Here is a 22658-nt window from a genome sequence, read left to right on the forward strand (position 1 = left end):
TCTGCCACAGGGGTTGGAATGCCCTCTGCAGGGTCAACTTGCACTGCTACAGCTCGTTTCTCTGACACGGCCACAGGAGCTGGAGCGGCTACAGGAGCTGGAGCAGTTGCAGGAACCGGAGCTGTAGCGGCTACAGGAGCTGGAGTTGGAGCTGGAGCAGTTGCAGGAGCTGGGACTGGAGCAGCAGTAGGAGCTGGAGCTGGAGCGGCTTCAGGAGCTGGAGCTGGAGCGACTTCAGGAGCTGGGACTGGAGCAGTTGCAGGAACTGGGACTGGAGTAGCGGCCGGAGCTGGAACTGGAGCGACTGCAGGAACTGGGACTGGAGCAGCTGCAGGAGCTGGAGCTGGAGCTGGAGCAGTTGCAGGAGCTGGGACTGGAGCAGCAGTAGGAGCTGGAGCTGGAGCGGCTTCAGGAGCTGGAGCTGGAGCGGCTTCAGGAGCTGGAGCTGGAGCGGCTTCAGGAGCTGGGACTGGAGCAGTTGCAGGAACTGGGACTGGAGTAGCGGCCGGAGCTGGAACTGGAGCGACTGCAGGAACTGGGACTGGAGCAGCTGCAGGAGCTGGGACTGGAGCAGCTGCAGGAGCTGGAGCTGGAGCGGCTGCAGGAGCTGGGACTGGAGCGGCTGCAGGAGCTGGGACTGGAGCGGCTGCAGGAGCTGGGACTGGAGCGGCTGCAGGAGCTGGGACTGGAGCGGCTGCAGGAGCTGGGACTGGAGCGGCTGCAGGAGCTGGGACTGGAGCGGCTGCAGGAGCTGGGACTGGAGCGGCTGCAGGAGCTGGGACTGGAGCGGCTGCAGAATCCACCGTAGGGGTCACAGTGGCCGTTGGATCTGTCACGGGACTTGGAGTGGCCGCAGGGTCTGTCACTAAGTTGATAGCAGTATCCATGGCAGCTCGATAGGCGTAAGCCAGTCCCCAGCATGTTACAATGATTTGTGTTACTTTGGAACTGCCAGAATCGCGACACCTTTTATTCAAGCATTCTGCCAGTTTTTGAGGATTTTGCACTTGTTCAGGGGTGAATTTCCAAAACACTGGGGGTGCCAACTGGTCTAGATGCCTGCCCATATCCTCCCATACTCCCTGCCACCCACAACTATACTGCCTCCGGGCAGATCTCCGGATGAGCTTCCTAAGTAGTTGTTTAACTTTAAGCAGAACCTGAAGTGCATTCAGGAGGCAGAACAACAAGACTATGCTGGTCTGAGTATCCCAAGGATATTCAATATCTTGGAGAGCTATTGTAATAAACTCGGAGGATAAGAGGGTGGTGAAGGAGGAAGGGAGAGTGATCAAGGAGGGTACAGGGGTGGTGAAGGAGAAAGGGAGAGTGATCCAGTAAGAAAAATTATCTTCCCCTTTCCCCTCCACAGATTGACTCCCTAATGAAAAAAGGCAACAGATACAATTGCTAATAGTTTCCAAAATACAGTTTCCAAAGTATAGAATCGAAGATGTTACTGAGTACAAATACCAGGTTAGAGTCATGGCCAGATATTTCATCATCTCATAAGCCACTGATACAACACACAGTACCATAATGGTCTGAAACCAGGGCCCGGAGAGGATAAACAACATGACAGAGAGCACATACGGAAAATAACGTGCTATAATACTCAATTTGGAAAACAGGCGCAGCACAGTTGAGATTAAAGCAATCAGCATTATGACAAGTGACTATTAAGCAGGTCTAATACTTATACCAATTTTAGTTTAACACACTCTGGTCAGATCTGCCGTTATCTCAACCTTTCGAGCCCCACGTTGGGCGCCAAAAAGACTGTCGTGGTTTAACCCGGCTGGCAGCTAAACACCACGCAGCCGTTCGCTCACCCTCCCCCCTCCCTCTCTGGGACGGGGGAGAGAAATGGAAAGTGAAGCCCGTGAGTTGAGATAAAGACAGTTTAATAAGACAGGAAAATAATAATAATAATAATAATAATAATAATAATACAATGATGATAATAGTACTACTAATAATAATATGTACAAACAAGTGATGCACAATGCAATTGCTCACCACCCGCTGACCGATGCCCAGCTTAACCCCGAGCAGTCCGGCCCCCTCCCCCCGGCTAGCCACCCCTATATATTGTTTAGCATGACGTCAGATGGTATGGAATACCCCTTTGGCTAGTTCGGGTCACCTGTCCTGGGTCTGTCCCCTCCCAGCTCTTACTGCACCCCCAGCCTGCCTGTTGGCAGGACAGAGCAAAAGTCTGAGGTGTCCTTGGCTTGGTATAAGCACTGCTCTGCAACAATGAAAACATCGGGGTGTTATCAGCACTCTTCTCATTCTAAGCCAAAACACAGCATTCCACCAGCTACTAGGAAGAAAATTAATTCTGTTCTAACTGAAACCAGGACACTGGGGCTGTATCCACCTGCAGCAGGTAGGAGGGAGCCCCGTTATGTCTCTGTGGGCCATTACACAGATGCTGCCCAGGAACCCCATTCAGTTGTGCGTTCTTATCAGCAGTTGCATAATGAATTAATCTATTTCGTATCCCTTGTTTCATTAAAATAATTCCTCACGGCATTATCTTTGTCCAAGCACCATTGACCTCCAATGCCGGGACAGACAATCCAGGATTAAAAATACATTTTTTTAGTTCACATAAATCCCAAGTAATGGTGAAAGATAGAAAAAGAAAGGCTCCTCGTTGCGGTAAAGAGCATTTGTCACTGTCCCTAGTTATTAGTATCCTCTGAGCATTGTACAAGGGAAGCCGCGACAGGATTACATTTCTGCATAGACTGGAGGTTTCTTATTAGGAAAGGCGAAGAAAGCCTGGTAAAAGCCCACAGGTCAAAAACACAATACACTATTCCCCACCTCTTGTTTCTTGATATTATGCTATTACAAGAGATAAGGGAGAGGTGCAGAGTCTTAATTTACAAGCAAATGATGAACCCTGGCTGGGGACTGTTTGCATATTGCTTGAGCTTATTAGTGGTGGGGCTGGGGCACGGTGCTCGCACCGTGCTGCGGGCAGTGCCTGGGCTCGTGCCCCATGTTCTCTGCATGGGAGAGGAGCTCGAGCTGCATCCCTGCCTGTCAGCTGCCCCTCGCACAGCTGTGCAGGGCAGGGCAGCTGCAAACAGCGGGCTTTCCTGCGGCACGCAGCTTCCCGAGAGAGGCAGCGAGCTGCAGCGCAGCGCCGTGGGCAGGGCTCGCGCTTCGTGGCATGCCGCTCAGAGAAAATGAAGGTGCCAGAGTTGAAAAGAAACCCCAAAGTAAATGGGAGATGGGTGTTAAATAATGCAGTTGCGCATTGTCCATGAAAGATGGCTAACCGTGAGTAAACATCAACAGCAATGTTTGATCCCTTCATGTTTACTATTTATTCATATTTATTATTCATAAATTCCGTCACAAATGTTAGGCCTGCACCCCAGTGAGACATTTGCATTTTATTTTGTGTTTTTTTTTTCCCTAGTTTTGTGAACTGAGATTTAATGATTTGCTTTTCCACATAGTTCCCATGCTTACTCTCCCTGGCTCTTCTCGTTTCAGGAAGAGATTTCTAACATGGAAAAGTGATATTTGAATAGATTCCCCTAAGGCAATCAATTTACTTTTAATTTGTCTGGAACTAAGCTTTTCTTTGTTGCAATGAGAAAGGATTGAAACTGCTGTAAAATTTATTAGCTTCCAGGAAGATTTTGAAATGAATTTTTTAATGATCGTGCTGTTTGCTGTACCCAGAAGCAGTGTCATCGTGATTACAGTATAATCATACGGTTGCTGAAGACGCACCGAAATGCAGAGATAAAGCCATGTGTCCGTGGCAGGGTAATGCTGGTCATGGCCACGGCAGCGCAGGGGCCCGTCTGTGGCTGCTGCTCCCATCTCCTTACACCTGGGTTGTGGTTTGGGGCTGCTCAGCCCAGGCTGGGCTCCCCCTCTGCCTCCCCGCCTCGCACAGCACAAGCAGGTCCCGCTCTTCTGCCACGCGATCTTTCTTATTTTTCGTTTTCAAGCAACTCCTCCGCTGCTTTTCCTTGCTCCCCATGTAATAGCACAAATGAGCTCCGCTTACTCACCTCTGCAAACCTGCTCTGACATGGATTGGATTGAACTGAGCGTCTGTTTGAAAATGGAAACTCCAGGGACTATTGTCATCGCCCAAATTGCACCTTAGATTGTATAACAGCACATGTCATCTGGCCATTTATCAGGAATATTACATTCCCAGGCACTTGCACCTCAGTACGATTTAACTTTGTCTCTTTGGCCAGCGCTGAGATTCCTCTGCAGATAATTCAATTGCTCTGAGAGCTGAATGGGCTCCTTTCAAACCGGTTTCATGTTGCAGGCCGTGGAGCGAGTTCAGGTACAGAGCCTTTGAATAGGAGACTGAAAGCATTTGTAGATGCAGGATGTTCATTAACCCTTCCTTTGAACTGCGAGAGGCCCCGTGCCCGGAGGGGCTGGAAGCTGTGCTGCTGCCTGCACATGCACAGCCCTGTCCTCTGTCCCTCAGGCACTGCTGGAATCCGCTGGCCCTGGGTCCCCTGGGCTGCCCGTGGGCAAGCTGCGGGTGGCAGCTGTCCCACTGCGTCCTTCTGCAGCTGCTGCCCAGCTCTGACCCGCTGGCAGCACCGGGTTAGCTGCTGCACATCGCTCCTTGCCTTGGTGCAGGTCCCCTGAGGCACTGGCAGAGATGGTTTGAAATCTGGAGCTCAACACGGGTTTTGCTGTACTTGTTGAGGAGCGTATTAATTCCAGAGGTGGCAGTTGGTTTTGTTTTATTTCATATTTGCTGTGTGAGAGCTTGTGTTTAGCAATGATACATCTTCTCTGCCAAGTCTGGCTTCAAGATAACTGCTCACCTTATGGCAAGGCTTCTGTCAGGATGTTTTGCACCCGGGGAATCATTTTAAAAGCAGCCCTGCCCCAAGGTGATGTGACTTGAGTTTGTGGATTTGCTCTAGGTGAAGGCAAGAGTTGCTGAGAAATGGACACTGTCCTGCCTTGCTGCTGCAGGACCTGCAGCTGACACAAACCAGACACAGCCACCACCCATGAGATGGCACTTGCCCGTGGTGCTGTGCCTGGTTGACCTGTCCAGCCTGCACACAACAGAGCATCCACGCAGCCTGATTTAGAGTAAGACTCCCCTCCCGGCATGCACATCTCGTACTCAGCTCCTTAGCAAGTCCAGCCCTGGCTTCAGGCAACCAGCACTCAAGCCCTGAGTGCACCCATTGTTTCCTCCTGCCGTGCCCCAGGGGCAATATTCATGCCAGCTTGCTAAGCCCTCTGCCATCCTGCGTCCGGCACGGATGTGGGAAGCTGCCAGTTCTGGCTGCCTGCCATTTGTCATGTAGTGCGTGATGCGGTGGTTATTACCTGGGCTTTGCTCCTTGCATTAGGAACATTTTTTTAGTGCAGACAATAACAGTCGTATTGACTAGGGCAGGTTTAGAGCTGTAGAAGAATTTCCTGTCCTCCTATTTCCGATTGTTAAAGAAGAAAAAGAAAGAATAGAGCAATAAAGAGCCTGTGAATGCGTACAGGTGTCCTGGGTGCCGTTATGGCTGGGTGAGTCAGACCTGGCTGCAAAGGGCAGCCTGAGGGGCCCTGCCCAGCAGCTTTGTGCCTGCCCATGCCTGGGGCAGCAGCTGCTCTTGCTCTCCAGTGCGTGTCCTGCAGCTGCTGGAGACAGATGCCAGAGGAGTCCAAACCTCTCCGAGCTGCCTTCTTTGGAGCCGTGATAGCAGAAGAGTGGTGCAGTGGTTACATGGATTGACAGGGCATGCTTATAGCTTATAGGGCATGCTTATGGCATACAAATAGTATTTTATATGAACTACAGGGTTAACAAGGAAATCCGGGGGTAAGTGAAGGTCCTCTTTCAGCTAGGGAGAAGCAGCTGCTGCTTAGAGCCCTGCGCTGGTCCCTGGCATCTGCTGCCAGCTCAGGGCTGGTCTGGGGAGCCCAAACATACGTTGTCCCTGGGAGCAGAGAGGTTTCAGGCTCTGGGATGGGGTCTCTGCAGAATGAAGCTGAGGCGTGTAATGGGGACAGACGTGGGGAGGCAAAATGTGCTGTGGAGCTACTTGTCTTCATGTCTTTGAATGGGTGGTGACCTGTGTTCCTCTGCCTGCCAGCCCAGCGTGCACCAACTGCTGCTGGTGCAACTAGCAGACAAGCTTCTTGGTGTCCAGAGCAGTTCGTCTCCCAGGCAGATACTCACTGCACCAACAGTCTTTAGTAAAACCACCCTTAAAGCTCAGGTCACTTTGTTGGATTTGAGGAATATCTACTTGAAGTGAAGCAACTGGTGAAGCTCTTGGTTTCTTTTTAACTGTAAAATGTGTCAGCTTAGAATAAATGGCTCAAGGCAAAACAAACCCACTTGCACTCTGCCCAGGGTGAGGTTTGCCTTCATCGTGGTGTCTGCGTGTACATGTGGAGCTGAGCTGTGATGGGCCAGGGAGGTGAGAACCACTGGCTCGCCCCATGCGTTCCCGTGCTGGACCAGGCAGCCCAGCATGTGCCCCAATCCAGCATTTTATAGTAGCAGAGAAACTGAAGTGATGTGTGCTCCAGCACCGCGCCCAAGGTCACACAGCACAATAAATCAGTGTCTCATCTGGGATGAGAACCCAAGATATTTCTGTACCCCCTCCAGCCATTACCAAGTCCTCTGCTATCACAGCCAGACTACACAACTTTGTATGCCTGTAGCACCCTTTTGAAGTTAAGCTGTGGATAAATAGGCAGACAGCAACACTTTCTGGGCAATTTTCTTTTTTTATTTTGCTCAAGTACTTGAAAGTAACAGAATCAAAGTATAAGAGCGTTGGCTTTCAGATCTTGGTGCAGGTTGTTCTGCATGTAAGGCTCAGAGCACCTTTCTCTAAAGCTGCTGTAAAGGAGACTACCGAGACCCAGACCTCCTGCACAGCCACCCGGCACTGCGCTTCGCACCACCGGGTAGCTGCTCTGATGTAGAGAAAGAGCTAATGTTTTGCCCATAGATTTCCAATTAATTGGCTTCTTCTCCTTTAAAAAAAAATCCCTTTTTTTGAGGTCTGCCTTTTACTCGTTTATTCTCTGTAAGTGTTAAGCTGCTCATATTTTGGTGCATTGTGTTATGTGCTGAGAATTTTTATCAGCCGCCCTAGTGCTAGAATGTGGTGGAAATACCAATGTGTCTGAGGAGCTGAGGTTATACACACAGATGTACAAAGCATCGAAATGAACTGTTTTCAGACGGACAGGAAGCAGACCAAGGCTGAGTCTGCACCTTCACAGGGCTCAATCTATCAAACCGACACCAACTGGGTGCGTTCTTGTGTTGTTAATAGCATTAATTCTTCAGCACTGCTTTGCTGCTTTACGCGTATATAGATTACGACAGGAAGGAGCTGCATCTTTGCCTGTGAGAAGCTTGTGCTTTATGAGGGCTATCTGCAATTACAAGTTCTTATCGAGTGAAGGGAAAGCTGAAGTCGTAAGCTGAGATTGAAAAGGAGCCAGCAGTGCACAATGTTTGGTGGCAGCCACGGTCTAGTGCTCAGCAAAGGCTTGGGAAGTTGAAACTCCTGGATTTGATTTTCAGCGTTGCACTTGGTCGAGCCCCTCTGTTTCTCTGGGTCTGTCTGTCCATCCGTGATGGAGCACAGCACCTCCCAAGCCGGCAGGGGATGGGGCAGTACTCTGGGGACAGCTGGCCACCTGTGGCAGGGACAACGTGGGGCATGAGGCTTTGCATCTCCTGCTGCTGAGAGCCGTGCTTGGCTGCTCTCAGACCAGGGCAGGAGAGGTCCTTGGAAAGAGTGAAATACTATTCCATATTTCAGCCCTATAAAGTGGTGTTGGGACAGCCCTAAGTCGAGAGAAGGGATCTTTATTACTCTCGTATGAATAAAGACCCAGCGCTGGAATGACACATTTAATCTTCAGTGGAGTGGGCAGTCTTGTAGATTTATAAAGGCTCTGTTGTGTGGGAGGCCAGCGGGGATTAAGCAAAAAGTTAAAACGCACAAACACACACAAGAAAGAAAGCACCCCCTTCCCTCCGCTCGCTTCCCCCCTCTCCAACAAGCCAAGCTTAAATGTCATGTCAAACTGCACTTAAAGCACAGTGGGTTTTAGCGTCGGTTACTAAAACCAGAAACTGCTGACAGCGCGCAGCCCGACATGTGGCACAAACCCGTTTTAATTTATCTGCCGCCGTAACTCGCTTCCCCCAGGTTTCAGGTCTGGCAGCGGCAGCAGATGACACACAACCTGTTGGAAATTGAACTCCGGTCTTCAGAGCAGCAAAGAAATGGCAGGAAAAATCCCTCTTCCCAGCACCACTTTAAACATGATGGCTATTTGCTGTAAAATGGCGAATGTTTAGGCAGGAGCCGTGGGCAGTGCCGGGAGCGGTGGTGGCACCGGGACACACGGGGCTGGGGGCCGTGCTCGCCCGCTTCATACAGCCTTGTGTTTTCTCCACGCAGATCAGAGCGAAGGATTTCATTGCAGGGAAGAGTGCCGCATCCTGGGCCACTCGGACCGGTGCTGGATGCCCCGCAGCGCCGTGCCCAGCCGCGCCAAGTCCCCCGAGCACGGCAGGAACGTCATCGCCCTCTCCATAGAGGCGACGGCAGTGGACGCGGAGCCTTACGCAGACTGTAGCGCCAAAAGGACCTTCGCCACCTTCGGCAAGGAGGGCGGCGAGCCGCCGGCCGAGGAACGGGCCGGCAACCCCAAAGGCAAAAGAACGGTGGAGCCGGCCGCCGGCAGCCCCAAGGTGAGCGGCGCCGTCCGCGAGGCGGGCAATGGCTGCGAGGCCGCCAGCCCCGTCACCTCGCCCCTGCACCTGAAGAGCCCCGCAGCCTACGGCGGCCTGCCCTGCCCCGCCGGCCGCGGGCCACAGCCCCCGGCGAACACTGGCCCTGCCCGGCCCGCGGAGGCAGAGCCCAGGGGGGCGGACAGCGAGGGCGGCCTGCAGGAGGGCAACCCGCTGCTGCAGGACCGCAGGGAGAAGGACTCGCCGGCGGCCAGGAGACTGAGGGACATCGTCCTCTGAGCAGCGCCCGGCTGCCGGAGGAGCCAGGCAGCATGCCCGGCGTGGGTTGTTTTTATCGCTTACCAATGGTTCACAGATCGCTGTATTTAAAAGCTTTCCCTAAATGTATTGTTTATAAATGAAGCTGTTGTTAATGTGACAATCCCACTTGTTTCAACAGGCGGCAGGGGTGTTCAGCAGGGCGACTTAGCGCGTTTTCCTTTCGCCGGGAGGTGGCAGAGGGCAGGGGCAGAGGTGAGGCCCAGTCTGCCCGCGGCAATGCTAGGCGTCACTGCTCTTGGGTTTATATATTTTTGTACCTCAGAACTAACACAAATCTCCATTCTGCTTAAGAACCCAATTCCAAATTCTTTATTCAGTCACCATTTTGTAGTCTAGGCAAAGCAATGGCCATTTCTCGCATATGACTTGAAAATTACAGGTCAGTGAGTTTTAATATTCACCCCACACAAGGCTGCTTCTATCTGAAGATGTTGCTATTTTGCTATGGACACCCCTGCATTTATGAATCCTTTTGCTGTCACATGCTTATCTGTACTATTATCGTATTTGATATTGCAAATTACTGTATGTCTAGTGATGGCAAAAGGCTTTCAAGTTTAAAAAAAAAAACAAGCAAACAATCACAGTCGTCATACCGAAACCTTGGGGAACCTGCAGTTTCCAGACCCAGTGGAGCAAGTGCTTTTTTCAGTCCCCACCATCCATCCCCTGCAGCTTCCACCTGCTCTCTCAGGGCAGGATGTTACAGGAAGGCATTCTGGGGAAAATCCTGCCTGAATTGCAACTGTCAGATGCACTGTGCTGAACTTTATCCCTTATCTATTTCTTTTGCATAACTTCCAAGCAATGCATGGAAAGTTTTTTTCCAGAAGTTTCTTTATTTTAGTTCCCAGATTTAGACATGCCCTGTCTCTAGTCATTTCAAAGTCAAAGTGATGGAATTATTTAAGAGATCTAAATTACCTTCTCAATTAGACACACACTTCCAAGTCAGCATTTCCCAGTTGTGATTATGCTAAGTGTGTGTGTATGTATGTCATCATGGCATGGATTTTAGACTGTTCTGATTTCTTTTTATCCCTGCATCATGAATAAGTATGGAGTGAGCAATAGCAATGTTAATTTAGGGGCAGACAGGTGATATGTAACAACACTACTAATTCAATTAATGTGCCTTCTTAATGGAGAAAAAATTAAAGCAATTCATTATTTTTTTCTCATAATTAAGGACTTTTTTTGTGTGGGTACAAATTTACTCATATAAAATTGATTTAAAAATTGAGCTACTTTAATAGCCATTTTGTAGAAGGGAAAGAGAGAAAGGGTTTCACAGCTCTCTGCTCTCTTGCAGTGATAATTCCTCAGTGAGGTATGAGTAAGGTAGGAGGATTTCAGTTAGTGTATTATTGTTATTAACCCTTCACTTGACAGATTTTCCTACCCTAAATAATATTTCATAGAATTTAAAATTGATTATGGGAGGGAAAATATATAGCTCTTGCCAATGTTTGCTGTACCAGCAAGTTGAAATTAGTGGTTTCTAGAGAAATAGTCTTTCTAGGTCTACATATCATGATAAAATATTTGTTACTTTGATTTATTTAAATTAAAAACGTCAACAAGAAAACAAGCTCCAGTCATTATTGTCCTCAAAATAAAATAAGCTCAAGTAATTTGTTTCTTCAGGGTGAATTGATACTGCCTGAAATTTTAGCAATTCTGAGATAGGTCTGCAGTCAGTGTATTCCCCATGCCACTCGATAGGGCCAGGAATTTGGAAGGAACCAACAAAAAAAGGTCATCTAATGAAATTTGTGATGCTTCCCTCTCGTGTTATTACTACCTCATTCAGATCAAATCCTGTGCATTAATGTGATGTCCTGTATCCCTCCTAAAAGTGAACCAGGGATTTTCCTCTCTGTTCTGGAGTTTGAGCCCATTTTTAAGGGATATGTTATTTTGTTGTTTCCTGCCTGCGTACTGTACTGCTGTCTTTTTTTATTGTTATTATTATTGTTTTTTACAAATGTGCGTGTTATTATAACACAAGCAGCAGAAGAAATGGGCTAGCTTGGGGCTGTTAAAGCTACTGGATTTTCTGTAACTGTTAGGCTGGATTTATTCTGATATTACCTGTTTTTGTCAGCTCTGCTGGACTTTCTTTGGGGAAAATCCATGTATGATTTTGCTGAGCAAAAACACCTACTTGACACCCATCTGTCCCTTCTGTAGAAACTGTCCCCCACCTTCAGTCATTGTCCCCCCAGTCACCCTATGGGGCCACGGAGAGACCCCACACCTCCATCTAGGAGCAGGATGGGACCGGTGCCCCCAGCTAACCCCAGCCCCCATCACAGGCACAGGGACAGGGAGCGCAGTCCCCTCCACCCCATTCACCCCATCATTCTCCCCACCTGCCTCCAGCTCCTGAAAAGCGCTGGCCGTTAATTTGTGCTGAGCCTTGCCCTCTGCCTGCGGAGCTGCCACCACCAGCCCAGCGATTTTGGATGAAAAATAGATGCTAACTGAAAAGGAAGAAAAAGAAAAAAAAAAACAGAAACATTTCTCTAATTTACCCAGAGGAAACGTTCCTTGCCACTCTGAATAAAAGCACAGCCGAGAAGGGATGCGAAATAATTCTGTATTAAAAGGGGGCATTAAAGAGGTCAGTAAGCCCTTATGCCTCCAAGAAAATCGTTTAAACAACAGTTTTGCCTGGGCTGACCCATGCTGCAGCTGGGGACACCAAGCGAGGGGCCCTTCCCTGACACGTCCTTGCTGCGCAGGACGAGGCACCTCCGCTCCACCTCCCCTTCCCTCTTCTGAATATTTTGCTATTTCTGTCACTGTTCCTCTGTGTCACTTGAGATGAGCTCAGGGCTGCTGGGCAAATCACAGCCTATCTTGGTTTTTTAATAGTTGCATCAAAACTGGCCATGCAAAAACATAAAGGCTGCAGGGTGGGCGATTTTTGGGGGGGGGTCCAGACCTAATTAGTGCTTTTTTAATAACTCAAACCTGTCCTCAGATTTGGTTTAGGAAAATGCGCTTGGATCTGTTGGTTTCCTTCAGGCAAACTTGCTCTGCTCCCCTGTTTCTTCAGGGGAGCAGCACCCATTTATGATTTTCTACCGAGCATGACGAGGACCTGGTCTGGTGCAGCCCATGCGATGTCCCCATGGCCCCTCACGTCACCTTCTGATGGCCTGAGTGTCCCTTCCCTGCGAGGGCACGCAGCTGTGTGGAGGAGCAGCAGGGGGCTGGGGGGTGGTTGATGGCTGAAAAAACAATCCCTGAGTGCCTGGCACATTGTCCCGACGAGGCTGTTGCCGTTCCCTGTTTGTCGTGAAGCTGGAGGTGGCCTGTGGATCACATGTCGTGCAGAAGTGAATTTTTTTTTTCTTTTTTCAAATAGGAAACAAGTTGCTTTTGTAAAGAACACAATGTCTGATTAATATGTTGAAATTATTCTTGGGGAAAAAAAAAAAAATCTAATTATGAATGGAAACACATTTGTCTGTCATTGGGGAGAATTGATGATCTTGTTGCTACTGCTGCTTTCGCAGCTATAGGTAATCTTTTACCCAACCTAGGAGCTGCGCTTACCTTGGGAGAGAAGCCCGGCCGACTCCACTGCGAGCACTGCTGAGATGGATCCTCTATCAGCATCAGCTGATGTTCAGCTGATCTAAGCTGGGATATAATCTTTAAACACAAAGAGCTGACCTAACGCAAACTGCTTTTCAGCAACCAATACCTCCTTGCACTATTCCAACGTGAACGAAGTGAGTTGCAGGTGTCGCACCTGCCAGCGGCGCATTTCCCACAGCAGGAGGAGCAGCTGGTGGCACCGTCACTGCGCGCCTGCCCGCAGACGGCAGGGCTGCAGTGGGACTTAGTGCGGTACGTCTCATCATGGTGTCTCCGTTGCTGATTATATGAAGAAATAAATTGTTGTATATGCTGATATGTATGTTATGTACATTTTCACAGTGATTGAATCATTGTAAACAACAAAATGGAAAAAAAAAAAAAAAAGAACCACCATTCTGTCTATTTTATGAAGATGATAAAGCAGCTTTATTAAATTATTACGATTCTGTTTCAAAATGGTGTACCTGCCACATTGTTTTTTTTTTTTTTAGCTGATGAGAACTTTGTTTTCCACCTAAATGTGACTTTCTTTTCTCTGCTTTGAGCATCTAATGCATTTTAGTATTAAAGCAATTATTGAATAAAACGGAAAGTAAGTGTTTGGTTAAATACGCCTAAGTGGGTTTGCTTTGATGGGCTGAAGGTGCTGGTCTTGCAGAAGTCAGAACAAGCCCAGATGGCTGTGTGGTCCAAGGGTGCTAGCACAGCCCTTTCCCCTTGTGGTTCTCTCAGGGCTTTCTGGCTTTTGCATCCATGAGGCTGCAAACCGCGGGCAGAGCTTTCCTGACCCCTAGGAGGGGTTGTCCCCTCTGACCCCAGGGGTGCCTGGGGTGGGCAGGACCTGAGCTCCATGGAGCTCCTGCCATGGCAGAGCCTCTCTGCTCTCCCCTGGTCACTTTCCATGAAGCCAGGCAGAGGGGCAGGCACGGGTAGGAAACACCGCCAACACGCACATTTCTTTCCACTGAGGCACAGTAGAGAGGAAAAGAGCTATTTTCCCCGGATTTCAGGAGGGCACTTTGGAGGCTCTGGGGAGATGGTGAGGAGCATCCACTTGCTCTGAATTAATGGCCTATTAATAGACCGCTCTTCCATGAGTGTCTGAGTGCTTTGCGGAGAGTAGAGATGAACGCCCTCCCCTAACGGCCTCTGCTCAGTGGCTCGGCCAAGGAGACGTGAAGGTGGCACGGGGACAGAAGCAGTGGACTGGGAGGGAGCCCCTGCAGGGCAGGGGGGCTTCTCCGTGTGCAGGTGGGAACCTGGAGCATGTTCAAATGACAATAAAAGTAATGAGTTAAAAAATGATGTATCTGGACAGCTTTACCTTGGAAGACACAGCAGAGGTAACAGGTTGTAACAACAGCAGCCACCTGGGGCTGGTTGCACCCTTGTCAGTGAGTCATTGGGCAGGTGGGTGAGCGGAGGCATTAAGGAGATAAAGGCAGGCTGTGCAGGCACAGTAATTCATGGCTTGCAGTCTCTGGGCTGTTGTAGGAGGTGGAAAAATGCTCCTGTGATGGGAGGGCCTGGCACTGGTGCTGTGCCGGCACTGTGGGCTCATCATGCAGGTAGGACCGAAGCCTTCTGGGGGAATGGCCCTCAGGAGCTGCCTTTGAGCAGCACTGGGAGGCTGAGGACGTTCCCCTCGAAGCATCCCGGACCAGCCCTTGCCCAACTCACTGGCACAACCTGCTGGGGCCCCACGGGTGCCGGATTTGGCTGTGATTTAATCAGCCTCCTCTAACGGCACTCCGCTCGCTGCACCAGCTGCCGGGCTCCTGCTGGCAGCGAGCTGGGGGCTCCGAGATGTCAGGTCGGTGACACGTCCCCGCTGTGCTCCCCGGCCAGCTGTCGCCGTCCTCTGTCCCCGCTGGCGTACCTCAAAGAGCCGCAGCGTCTCATCTGCTGAGACAGCAGCCAATAACGGCTGCGCCCGGGTTTGCATAAATAACAGTGCCAGGAAAGGGCCGAGGTGGACAGTGGGAAGGAGGGTGATTTAGAGTCCTCTGCAGAGGGAAGAAAAAAAAAGGATTCTTCTTTTGAGTGTGTCTATCTGGAAGTGCTGCCCATGTGCAAGGTTGTGCTCGATTTTATTGCTCGGATGGTTTCCTTGCAGAGAAGCAGAGCGGGACAGATCCTGAGCCCCTGGGGCTTGTCTGGCTTTTGGCAGGCGGGTCTCTGCCTGGTGCTGCTGGGCTGGCAGCTTTGGTCTGTGCCATGCACAGCTGGGACCTGCCAGTGCTCGGTACTGAGAGCTTGCTGCATTCCTCTCCTCGTAGCCCAGCTCTGTGGGAACTTTGGGCTGGGGCTGCTGGCACCCAGCTCCCCAGGGAGCTGCCACCCTCCTGGGGATGGGGGGACCTACCTGTGGTCCCCTGGGCTCCCCAGCATCCCCAGGAAAAGCTCCCTGGGGCACTGGCAATGCATCAGCAGCTGAGTTTGCCCCTGCTCCCTGTGGGACAGAGCTCCTACAGGTGCTGTGCTGCACCCGGGATGGGAGCCCCACACTGCTGTGCACCCTGTGACGGGGGAGCTGAGCTTGGCCACAGAGACTGGCTCAGTGAAGCTGGAGAGAGAATAAATTAGCACGCAAAGCAGGCAGCCCTCAACGGCCAAGGTTCAGAGCTGGTTCATAGACGCAGATCTCATTTCTGTTTCTTCTGGACATTATTTTATATTATATTTGATGTTAAACTAGAATATCTAAATAGAGCCAAATTGGATTAACAAGCAATGAATTATCATACACTTCGACTACTAAGCCCACAAAGACAAGAACAAATAAATTGGAAGGATCAAAGCTCTGAAAGCACAGAGCATCTATGTATAGCGCTGCTTGAAGCATGGCTCCACAAAGGCGGAGTATTGTGGGAAGGGGAGAAGGCCCCATCCTGTTTTTCTGTTGTTCCCCAAATGCAGTTGCCCCTCACATGGGGTGTGGGTGCCTCTGCCTTGCTCCCTGGGTGTGAGGGGGTGACAACGCACCCAGCAGGTGTCCAGCTGCAGCCAAGGCAGCAGGATGGGGACAGGGAATTGGGTGTTACTCCCGTGGTCACCCTTGGCTCCTGCAGTTCTGCGTGCTGGACCCTGATTATGCACTGGCAGGGAAAGGCTTGGGGTTTACTGCTGATTGTTGCTTGCCCTGGGCTCAAACTAGAGTAAAACTTTACTAGCGGCCCCAGTGGGCCTTCCACTTGTTTAACTTGCATCTGGTTTTGTTTTGTTTTGTTGTTGTCCTTTTCTTTTTGAAAATGATGCAACCCGGAATCCCCAAAGAGCCACAGGAGAACAAACACAAGCAGGTGTACAATTACAGAGCTCACCTCTGCGGTGCTACAGCCCGCACTGCTCCCTCCTTGCTTCCGTGGCTGCTGAGGATGGGCTGGAGGAGGAAGGGTGGCTCTTTGGGGACAAACTCTGGGCATTAGGGTGCATGTCACGCTGCTGGTGGGGGTGAGGGCAGCATCCCTGGGAACAAGTGTGGAAGCAGCTGTGTGAGCCGTCGCTTGAAAATACAAAACAAAACTCTAGCACTGTTGTGGAAAATCCTGCTGTGACGCTTCCCATTACCACAGATAAAAAATGGAGAAATGTGGCAAACAAGATCAACCCCATCACTGATCAAGCTTAAACTTTTCCCAAGAAAAATGGCCTGCGGGTCGCTGTTGAATGCAAGTGGGGCTCTGCCTGAGCAGGGTTGGCTCTATGGAGCCAGCGTAGTGGCTGGGGGAAGCAGGGACAAACACACGAGAGCCACCCCTGGTGAAGCTCTGGGAGTCAGTAGAGGGAATTCAGGCTTCCCTTGGAAGTGGGGGGAGGCAGTGTGGGAGCAGAGCAGCAGCCTTGGTGGAACTGCTCTGTGTTGCCTGGGGGTGATGGATTGTCTTTCAAGACCAAAATAAAAAAATTATGATAATGAAACCTCTGGGAGAGAAGGATGGTGCAAGGCTTTCCCCTTTCCAGCCCCAAATCTCTGCCTCCCTCCCAAGGCAGCTCTCTGGCTGTGCTGGCTGCAGTGCCAGGGCATTTCTCTATCTTCACTGCCTGTGCTGGGCCATGCAGATGCTGCCCCACTGCACTGGCCCTGTGACTGCAGTGCTGAAGGCAGCCTGCCTGGATGCTGGGCTGGGGGAGGGGGAAAGGGGTGTGTGTGTGTATGTGGGGGTGTCCCTGGCCCCACTCTGAGCAGTGCAGAGAAGCCCTCTTGCTGCTCTGCTCCCTCAGTACCCATGCAGAGAGCAGACAGAGGCGGGGTTGTTTTGACTGGAAAAAGGAAAAAATGAGCAAACAACATTCTCCAGGTTCTTTTCTATCTTTTTCTTTTTTTAACTTTCCAGATAAGGAAAACCTTTTTTTTTTTTTTTTTTTTTTTTTTTTTTTTTTTTTTTTTTTCTCTAAACTCCCCTCTCTGCTTCTTCTCCACACAGGCTCAAAGGCTGTTCTTTATCTATTTGATTCTCTGTAAAATTGATCTTATTCTCTTTGGAGGAGTTAGGTTTAAATCACAGGATGAAATCCTGGCCCCAGTGAATCAATATCAAATCTCCTATCAACATCAGCCTGGGGTGGAGTTTTTGGCTGTGGAGCTTTGGCTACCCAGCTCCCAGTGGGAAATGTCATCTGTTGATGGAGGACATTTGCAGCCTTAGCTAGGAAGCTATTCCCAAGGTCTGTGTTACAGTGTGTCACGTCTGCTGTCCTCTTGTCCCAGCCCCAGCTGGGTGCGTTGGCAATTGAGGCAAGGGCTGAAGTCTCCTGCTCTAAACTTCAGCTGAAATCCTCCAATGCACCTGTGAATTACTTCCCCAAGCCTTATCCCACCTGGGAGCCATCTCTCCTGTGAAGGTGTTCAGGGAGTGAACGTGCGGTGTGCTGCTGGCCGGAGAGGAGCTGGGCTCCGTGAGCTCTGGCCTTTTCTCCTGCCTGTCTGCACCTTCCCTCCTCCATCTACTGGGTCCCCTGAGGTAGACGGTGCAGCAAAGCTGCGTCTTTATCAGAAGATACCAGTAGCATTCAGCTGCTTTTGAAGTCTCCAAAGAGAGCTGAGATATTTCTTGATCTGCTCTTAAATAAGTCATCGAGACTGCTGTTAACTCGCATTAAGCAGCAGAAGGCATCTCGGTGCGCAGGGCGAGGCGCGCGCATCTCGGCGCGCTGGGCTGGGAGTGCGTCTGCGCGGGGCAGCGGGGAGCCCTGCTGCGGGGTGCAGCCTCGGGGAGAGGCTTTGGGGCTTTAAATATTTGATGTGCAAAGTTTATTTTAGTCTGAGCCAGGCCGGAATTGCTGCTCCTCCAGAATGTAATTGGTTGGAGGCTGTTTTTGTGAGGCGAAGGCATCGCTGTGCTGCCCAAGCTGCACACTAGCAATACATCAGCGTGGCGGGGTGTTTTGCTGGAGAGGGAAGCGGTGCCCAGTGGCCAGGAGGTATTCTGTGTTAACAGAAATGTTGACAGGTCAGCCTGTGTTTTTTAAATGCTACTTTTTTTTTTTTTTTTTTTTGCTTTTGCCTGTTCCCCTTGGACTCTTCCCACCAGCAGCACCTTTAGCATTTATCTCATTCAAGTCCTCTAAGCAAATCTTATCTCTACATTTATTGCATCTTTGGGAATAGTAATTTTCAAGTCAGCTTTCACATTACTCCGTATTTGTTACTACTCCTCTGTCAAGGGAAAACCTGGCTCGTTATTAGTTCTCTGCCTGATACAAAACATTTAATTTGAACAGAAACCACCAAGAGAGAGATACATATTGCTTTTCATAACCAAAGTGTCAACATCTTGACCAGACTGTAGCTGAAGTAATCTTTACCATATGGTGGATTTTTATACTTTAACGTCACATCTGCATTCCCGCTGCCTCTCCTTTCATGCAGGAGATGCCGTGCTGGTGATAAAAGGCGTTGTCTGCGTGTCCTTCCTCAACACAATCACAAAAGGACCCCTCAGCAGATAAGGAACTAAACCTGAGATACAATAGCTGTGGCTTCCCACTGGCTTTCTGCTCAATAGCTTTCTGCTATGCAGTTTTAAAAAAAAAAAAAAAAAAAAGGAAAAGAAAAAAGCAAAAGAAAAAGAATGGCAATGACAGAGCATGTGTTGCAAAAATAAGCCCTGTAAATCCCAGGGAGGGCACGGCTGCAGAACATGCTGGGAATGGTGACGAGAAAAGGGCTGAAACAAGATGAAACTGTTTTTTTTCTGGATTCCTGGTAAACGTGGTGCTACAGCTTCAGTGAAGCTCAGGGACCTTCAAAGAATCCAGACTTTTTTTAGGAAAGAAAAAGGGCGCTGTGTTAGTGCTGGGTTTTATTACGATATAATGTGAAAAATGTATCAAACTCCGATGAATTCTGGTCAGGCAGGGCTGTGTAGAATTTCTTGTTTAAATGCTTGCTGGAAGCCACAGTGCAATCGGCAGGGACCTGTAGCTGCCACCAAGCAGCAGACGAATGCTCGGCACAAACTGCCGATGAGCTGGGGTCAGGGCCATGCTGATGGCAGTGCAGGGAGTGCAGAATACGGCCTCTGCTCTCTGGGGCCCTGCCCAGGCACTGCTCTGCTGCTGATGCCGGTCCCTTCCACTGCTTGTCTGCATTCCCAGCTGGCCCCCAAGTGATGCCAGGAGCTTCACCTCCCAAGGTGTGCTTTGAACATCAGCCCTCCTCCTGGCAGCTGGATCTCTGGAGGTGCCCTCCATGGTGGCTGTGGCTGGCCACGTCCATTTCATTGGGGTCACCCAGTCCTTGCTCCCAGCTCTCTCCAGGCACCTGACCTGTTTTCACCTGGCAGGTGAACAGCACAGGCAGGACTCCTCTTCCCCATCCTACACCTCAGTTCCACAAAGGGCATTAAGTCTTCTGTTCTCTTAGATTTGTCTGTCCTGTTTTCTACGCCTGGGGTCCCTAGTTGTGTGTCTGCCTTCCCACACCTTCCTGGCTACCCAGATACCCCAGGCAAGGAGCCACGGGTAACAGCAGAGGGAGGAATGCTGCGACAGATCCTGCACAAAGGGCAAGATGAAAGGCATGCCTTGAGCTGCGTGGCTTCTCTTGGGGCCCTGATGTCAGGAAGGCTTTTGTGCATAGGTGCTGCAAAGAGCATCTGCACTGAAGTTAGGGCTTTGACAGACAGGAGGGACGCACCCTGTGACACACAAAGGATGATTATCCCCTTTTCTGATGGAAAATGGGAGGGATAAAGTGGAGAAGTAGCCTGGCCGAGACTGCTAAAACTTCTGGCAGATGGGAAACCTCCTCATCCAATGATTTAACCACCCAGCTGTGCCCAGCATCAGCCACGCATCACCCAGGGGTCCAGAGCACCCAGATACCATCGCCCCCAAGCATCCTGGCCAGAGCATCCCTGGCAGCCTGAGGGAGCATGTTGTGCTCACACTGCTGCAAGGCAGAAGGGGGTCAGACTCCATGCTTGGCACATGCCCTAAACTCCTGCCTCAGCATTTTGCATGCTGCATAGAATTTTATTATATCACTTTAATGGGAAGCCATGCAGATCTGAACCCCAAATACACAGCTTTGTAGAAGTAGTGGCTGGAAGAATCCGCAGATAATTCAGTCCTGCCTCTCTTAAGTGAAATAGGATGTTAATACAATACAGTGGAGAATCGCTAATACAATCCTATTTTTATACTAGCACTTTCATGTCATATTAGAAGAAGATTCGACTTTTAGATCTTTTTTAGCAATTTAGCACAGTAAGGATTTCATTATACTGACAGAACTATTGACAAAAAGAAACACATTAGAATTGGAAGGATAATGGTCCTTGGTAAGAGGAAATTTTGCAAGGCTTTTCATTTAAAACTAGACTGGACAAAGTAACAGGCAGTGTGCTGTTGGGAATAATCCTGCATTAGCAAAGGGGTGGACTAGATGACCTTTTAAGTCTTGTCACGGACTAATAGAAGTTGAAGATGAAGGAGACTTTTAGGTCACATCAAATGCTTCTTCCAGCCCAGTGCAAGATTATTTCCTGAGACATTTGATGGTGTTTTTTCCATTTCTAAAAGTTCCAAGTCATGAAGCTCTCTCCAAAGGAGTCTCTCTTCTTCACGCTATTTCACCCAGTAAGAGTGCGCTTAACTTTGCGCGCTATCATTAATTCCCCTGAATTTAAGCCTCTGCGGGATTTAACAACTTTAATTGGATTACTCAGTCTGCAAAGTTAAGCACCTGCATAAGGCTTTGCAAGATGGAGGTTTAACAGATCTTAGCATTAAGTTCTTCTCACTTTTCCACCTTAATTTTTATTTTGCTTCACAGTGCTCTCACCTTTCACTTGCCTGGTTCCCCTCACCTGGCCACCTCTCCTGCTTCCTTCCCCTGACTTGCAGGCAGTTATCGCCTTCACTGCTGCCTGACGTCTGTGACTCAGACCACGCAAACCTCTTTGCAGCAGACGAACTGTGATTCCTAGCGATGGAAACCTGCGTCACCACCACCAGCAGCATGTCTTCTGGCACCAGAGCTAAACTGGGTTTTCTCTTGCCACACAAAACGATTAAAATGCATTTTTCTCTCTGCTTGCTTTGCAATAAGAGGATAAGAAAGTGCAGAGATCTAGGCTGGGAAGCCTGCACCACCCAGCAAGCAATCTGGTAAGGTGGTGAACCTCTCTCTCCGCAGCTTTGCAGCAAGAGCAGGAGAAACTTTCCCGTTCCATCTGCTACCAGCCTTCATGACTAGGTACTCGGCTTCCACGCCGAGAGCAGATGTTCCTGCTGGAAATAGGCTTCCCTTCTGAAGTTGGAGCCATCACTTTGCATTAGAGCCTGCAAGCATGCTTTCTGCCTTATAGTGCTTTCCCTACTGACAGGGTGTGAGGCACAAAACATTTTAAATGAAGATCTTTACAATTGTGAACATGCTGCAATAAATATTAATGATCACTTGTTAAATGGAGAAGCAGCAATTTATATAATGGCTGGGGATGCCTCTTCTTAAGTGACACACAGTTGCTGAGTGCTGCCCCATGTTTCTGTAGTTCACTACTGTTTTCTGAGGTGGATGCTGCCTCTGTCCCCTGTCCTGGGGCAGGCACTGATGCTCTGAGCAGGAGCCATGCCAAGCTCATCATGCTGCCAACTGCAGTGCAAGGGGCTGGTAGCAGGGAGCTTGGAGCCCCAGCTGCTTTGGCCTGTTGGTGTTCCGTGTTTGTCTGTGGGAACCAGAGGAAGGCTTTCTGAGGGGTGAGCATCTTATGGGGCTTGTGTGGGGCACACGACGCCTATCCTGGCTCTGCAGGTTCCTCATCATCTCTGGATGGTTTGCAGCTCACGTCTTCTCATCCTCTGCTTAATCCCCTGGAAGGGAGCAGTGAGCCCCCTGCTCAGTGTGCTGCCCAAGGTTGTGAGTGAGCACCGGTAGAGCTGTCCTGAGATGGTTAAATAATTGGGTGCCCCAGAAATGCAAACTATTACTATTAATTAGCATATTACATCATTGTGATGGAGGTCTGAATGGGCTGATCAAAGCAAATGCTCTGTTTGCATTGTTTCCCTGGCAATCGGGGGGTTGTCAATAGAGCTTGACCATGCTGAAGCCCAGCTCCCTGGCTGCCTCTTGCCTCCTGAACAGTGGTGCATTGTCCAGGCAGGAGGTGGATTTTCAGTGGAGACAAAAGCAAGACAAGTTCCTTTTTTAGATTTTAAGCTTGAGTTCATCCAGAGGAGACAATTTACTTCTCTTTGTTGTTTCCAGCATCATTCATCCCTTCTGTTTGTGCTCTGTAGAGGCTGAGCCTGGGATATCATCTGAAAGAAGTTTCTCTTTCAGGATCTTTGATGTTAGGTTTGTTATATGTATATTTGAAAAGTACTTCTGTGGTGACAAAGCTCAGTACTACTCCTGCTGTGTTGATGTGTGTGTGAACCACACCAGTGACTGGCAGTGATTAATCCAACTGCACCACGTGCTTTTTCTGTTGAACGACTCTGTGTGGACAAAGCA

The 22658-nt window shown here is 49.7% G+C and overlaps 1 protein-coding gene across 2 annotated transcripts in view; it reads left to right on the forward strand.

Moving 5' to 3' along the window:
- PCDH19 (protocadherin 19) overlaps positions 1 to 11579 on the forward strand; it is a 62748-nt gene extending 51169 nt beyond the window's left edge. For both annotated transcript variants that reach the window (XM_032196379.1, XM_032196380.1), the window contains exon 5: positions 8463 to 11579. In XM_032196379.1, coding sequence (XP_032052270.1) covers positions 8463 to 9034 — 572 coding nt within the window. In that variant the 3' untranslated portion in view covers positions 9035 to 11579. The remainder of the gene's footprint in view (positions 1 to 8462) is intronic.
- The last annotated feature ends 11079 nt before the right edge of the window (positions 11580 to 22658 follow it).

This window comes from Aythya fuligula, chromosome 13 (assembly GCF_009819795.1).
Source record: "Aythya fuligula isolate bAytFul2 chromosome 13, bAytFul2.pri, whole genome shotgun sequence".
In the NCBI taxonomy this organism is placed as follows: domain Eukaryota; kingdom Metazoa; phylum Chordata; class Aves; order Anseriformes; family Anatidae; genus Aythya; species Aythya fuligula.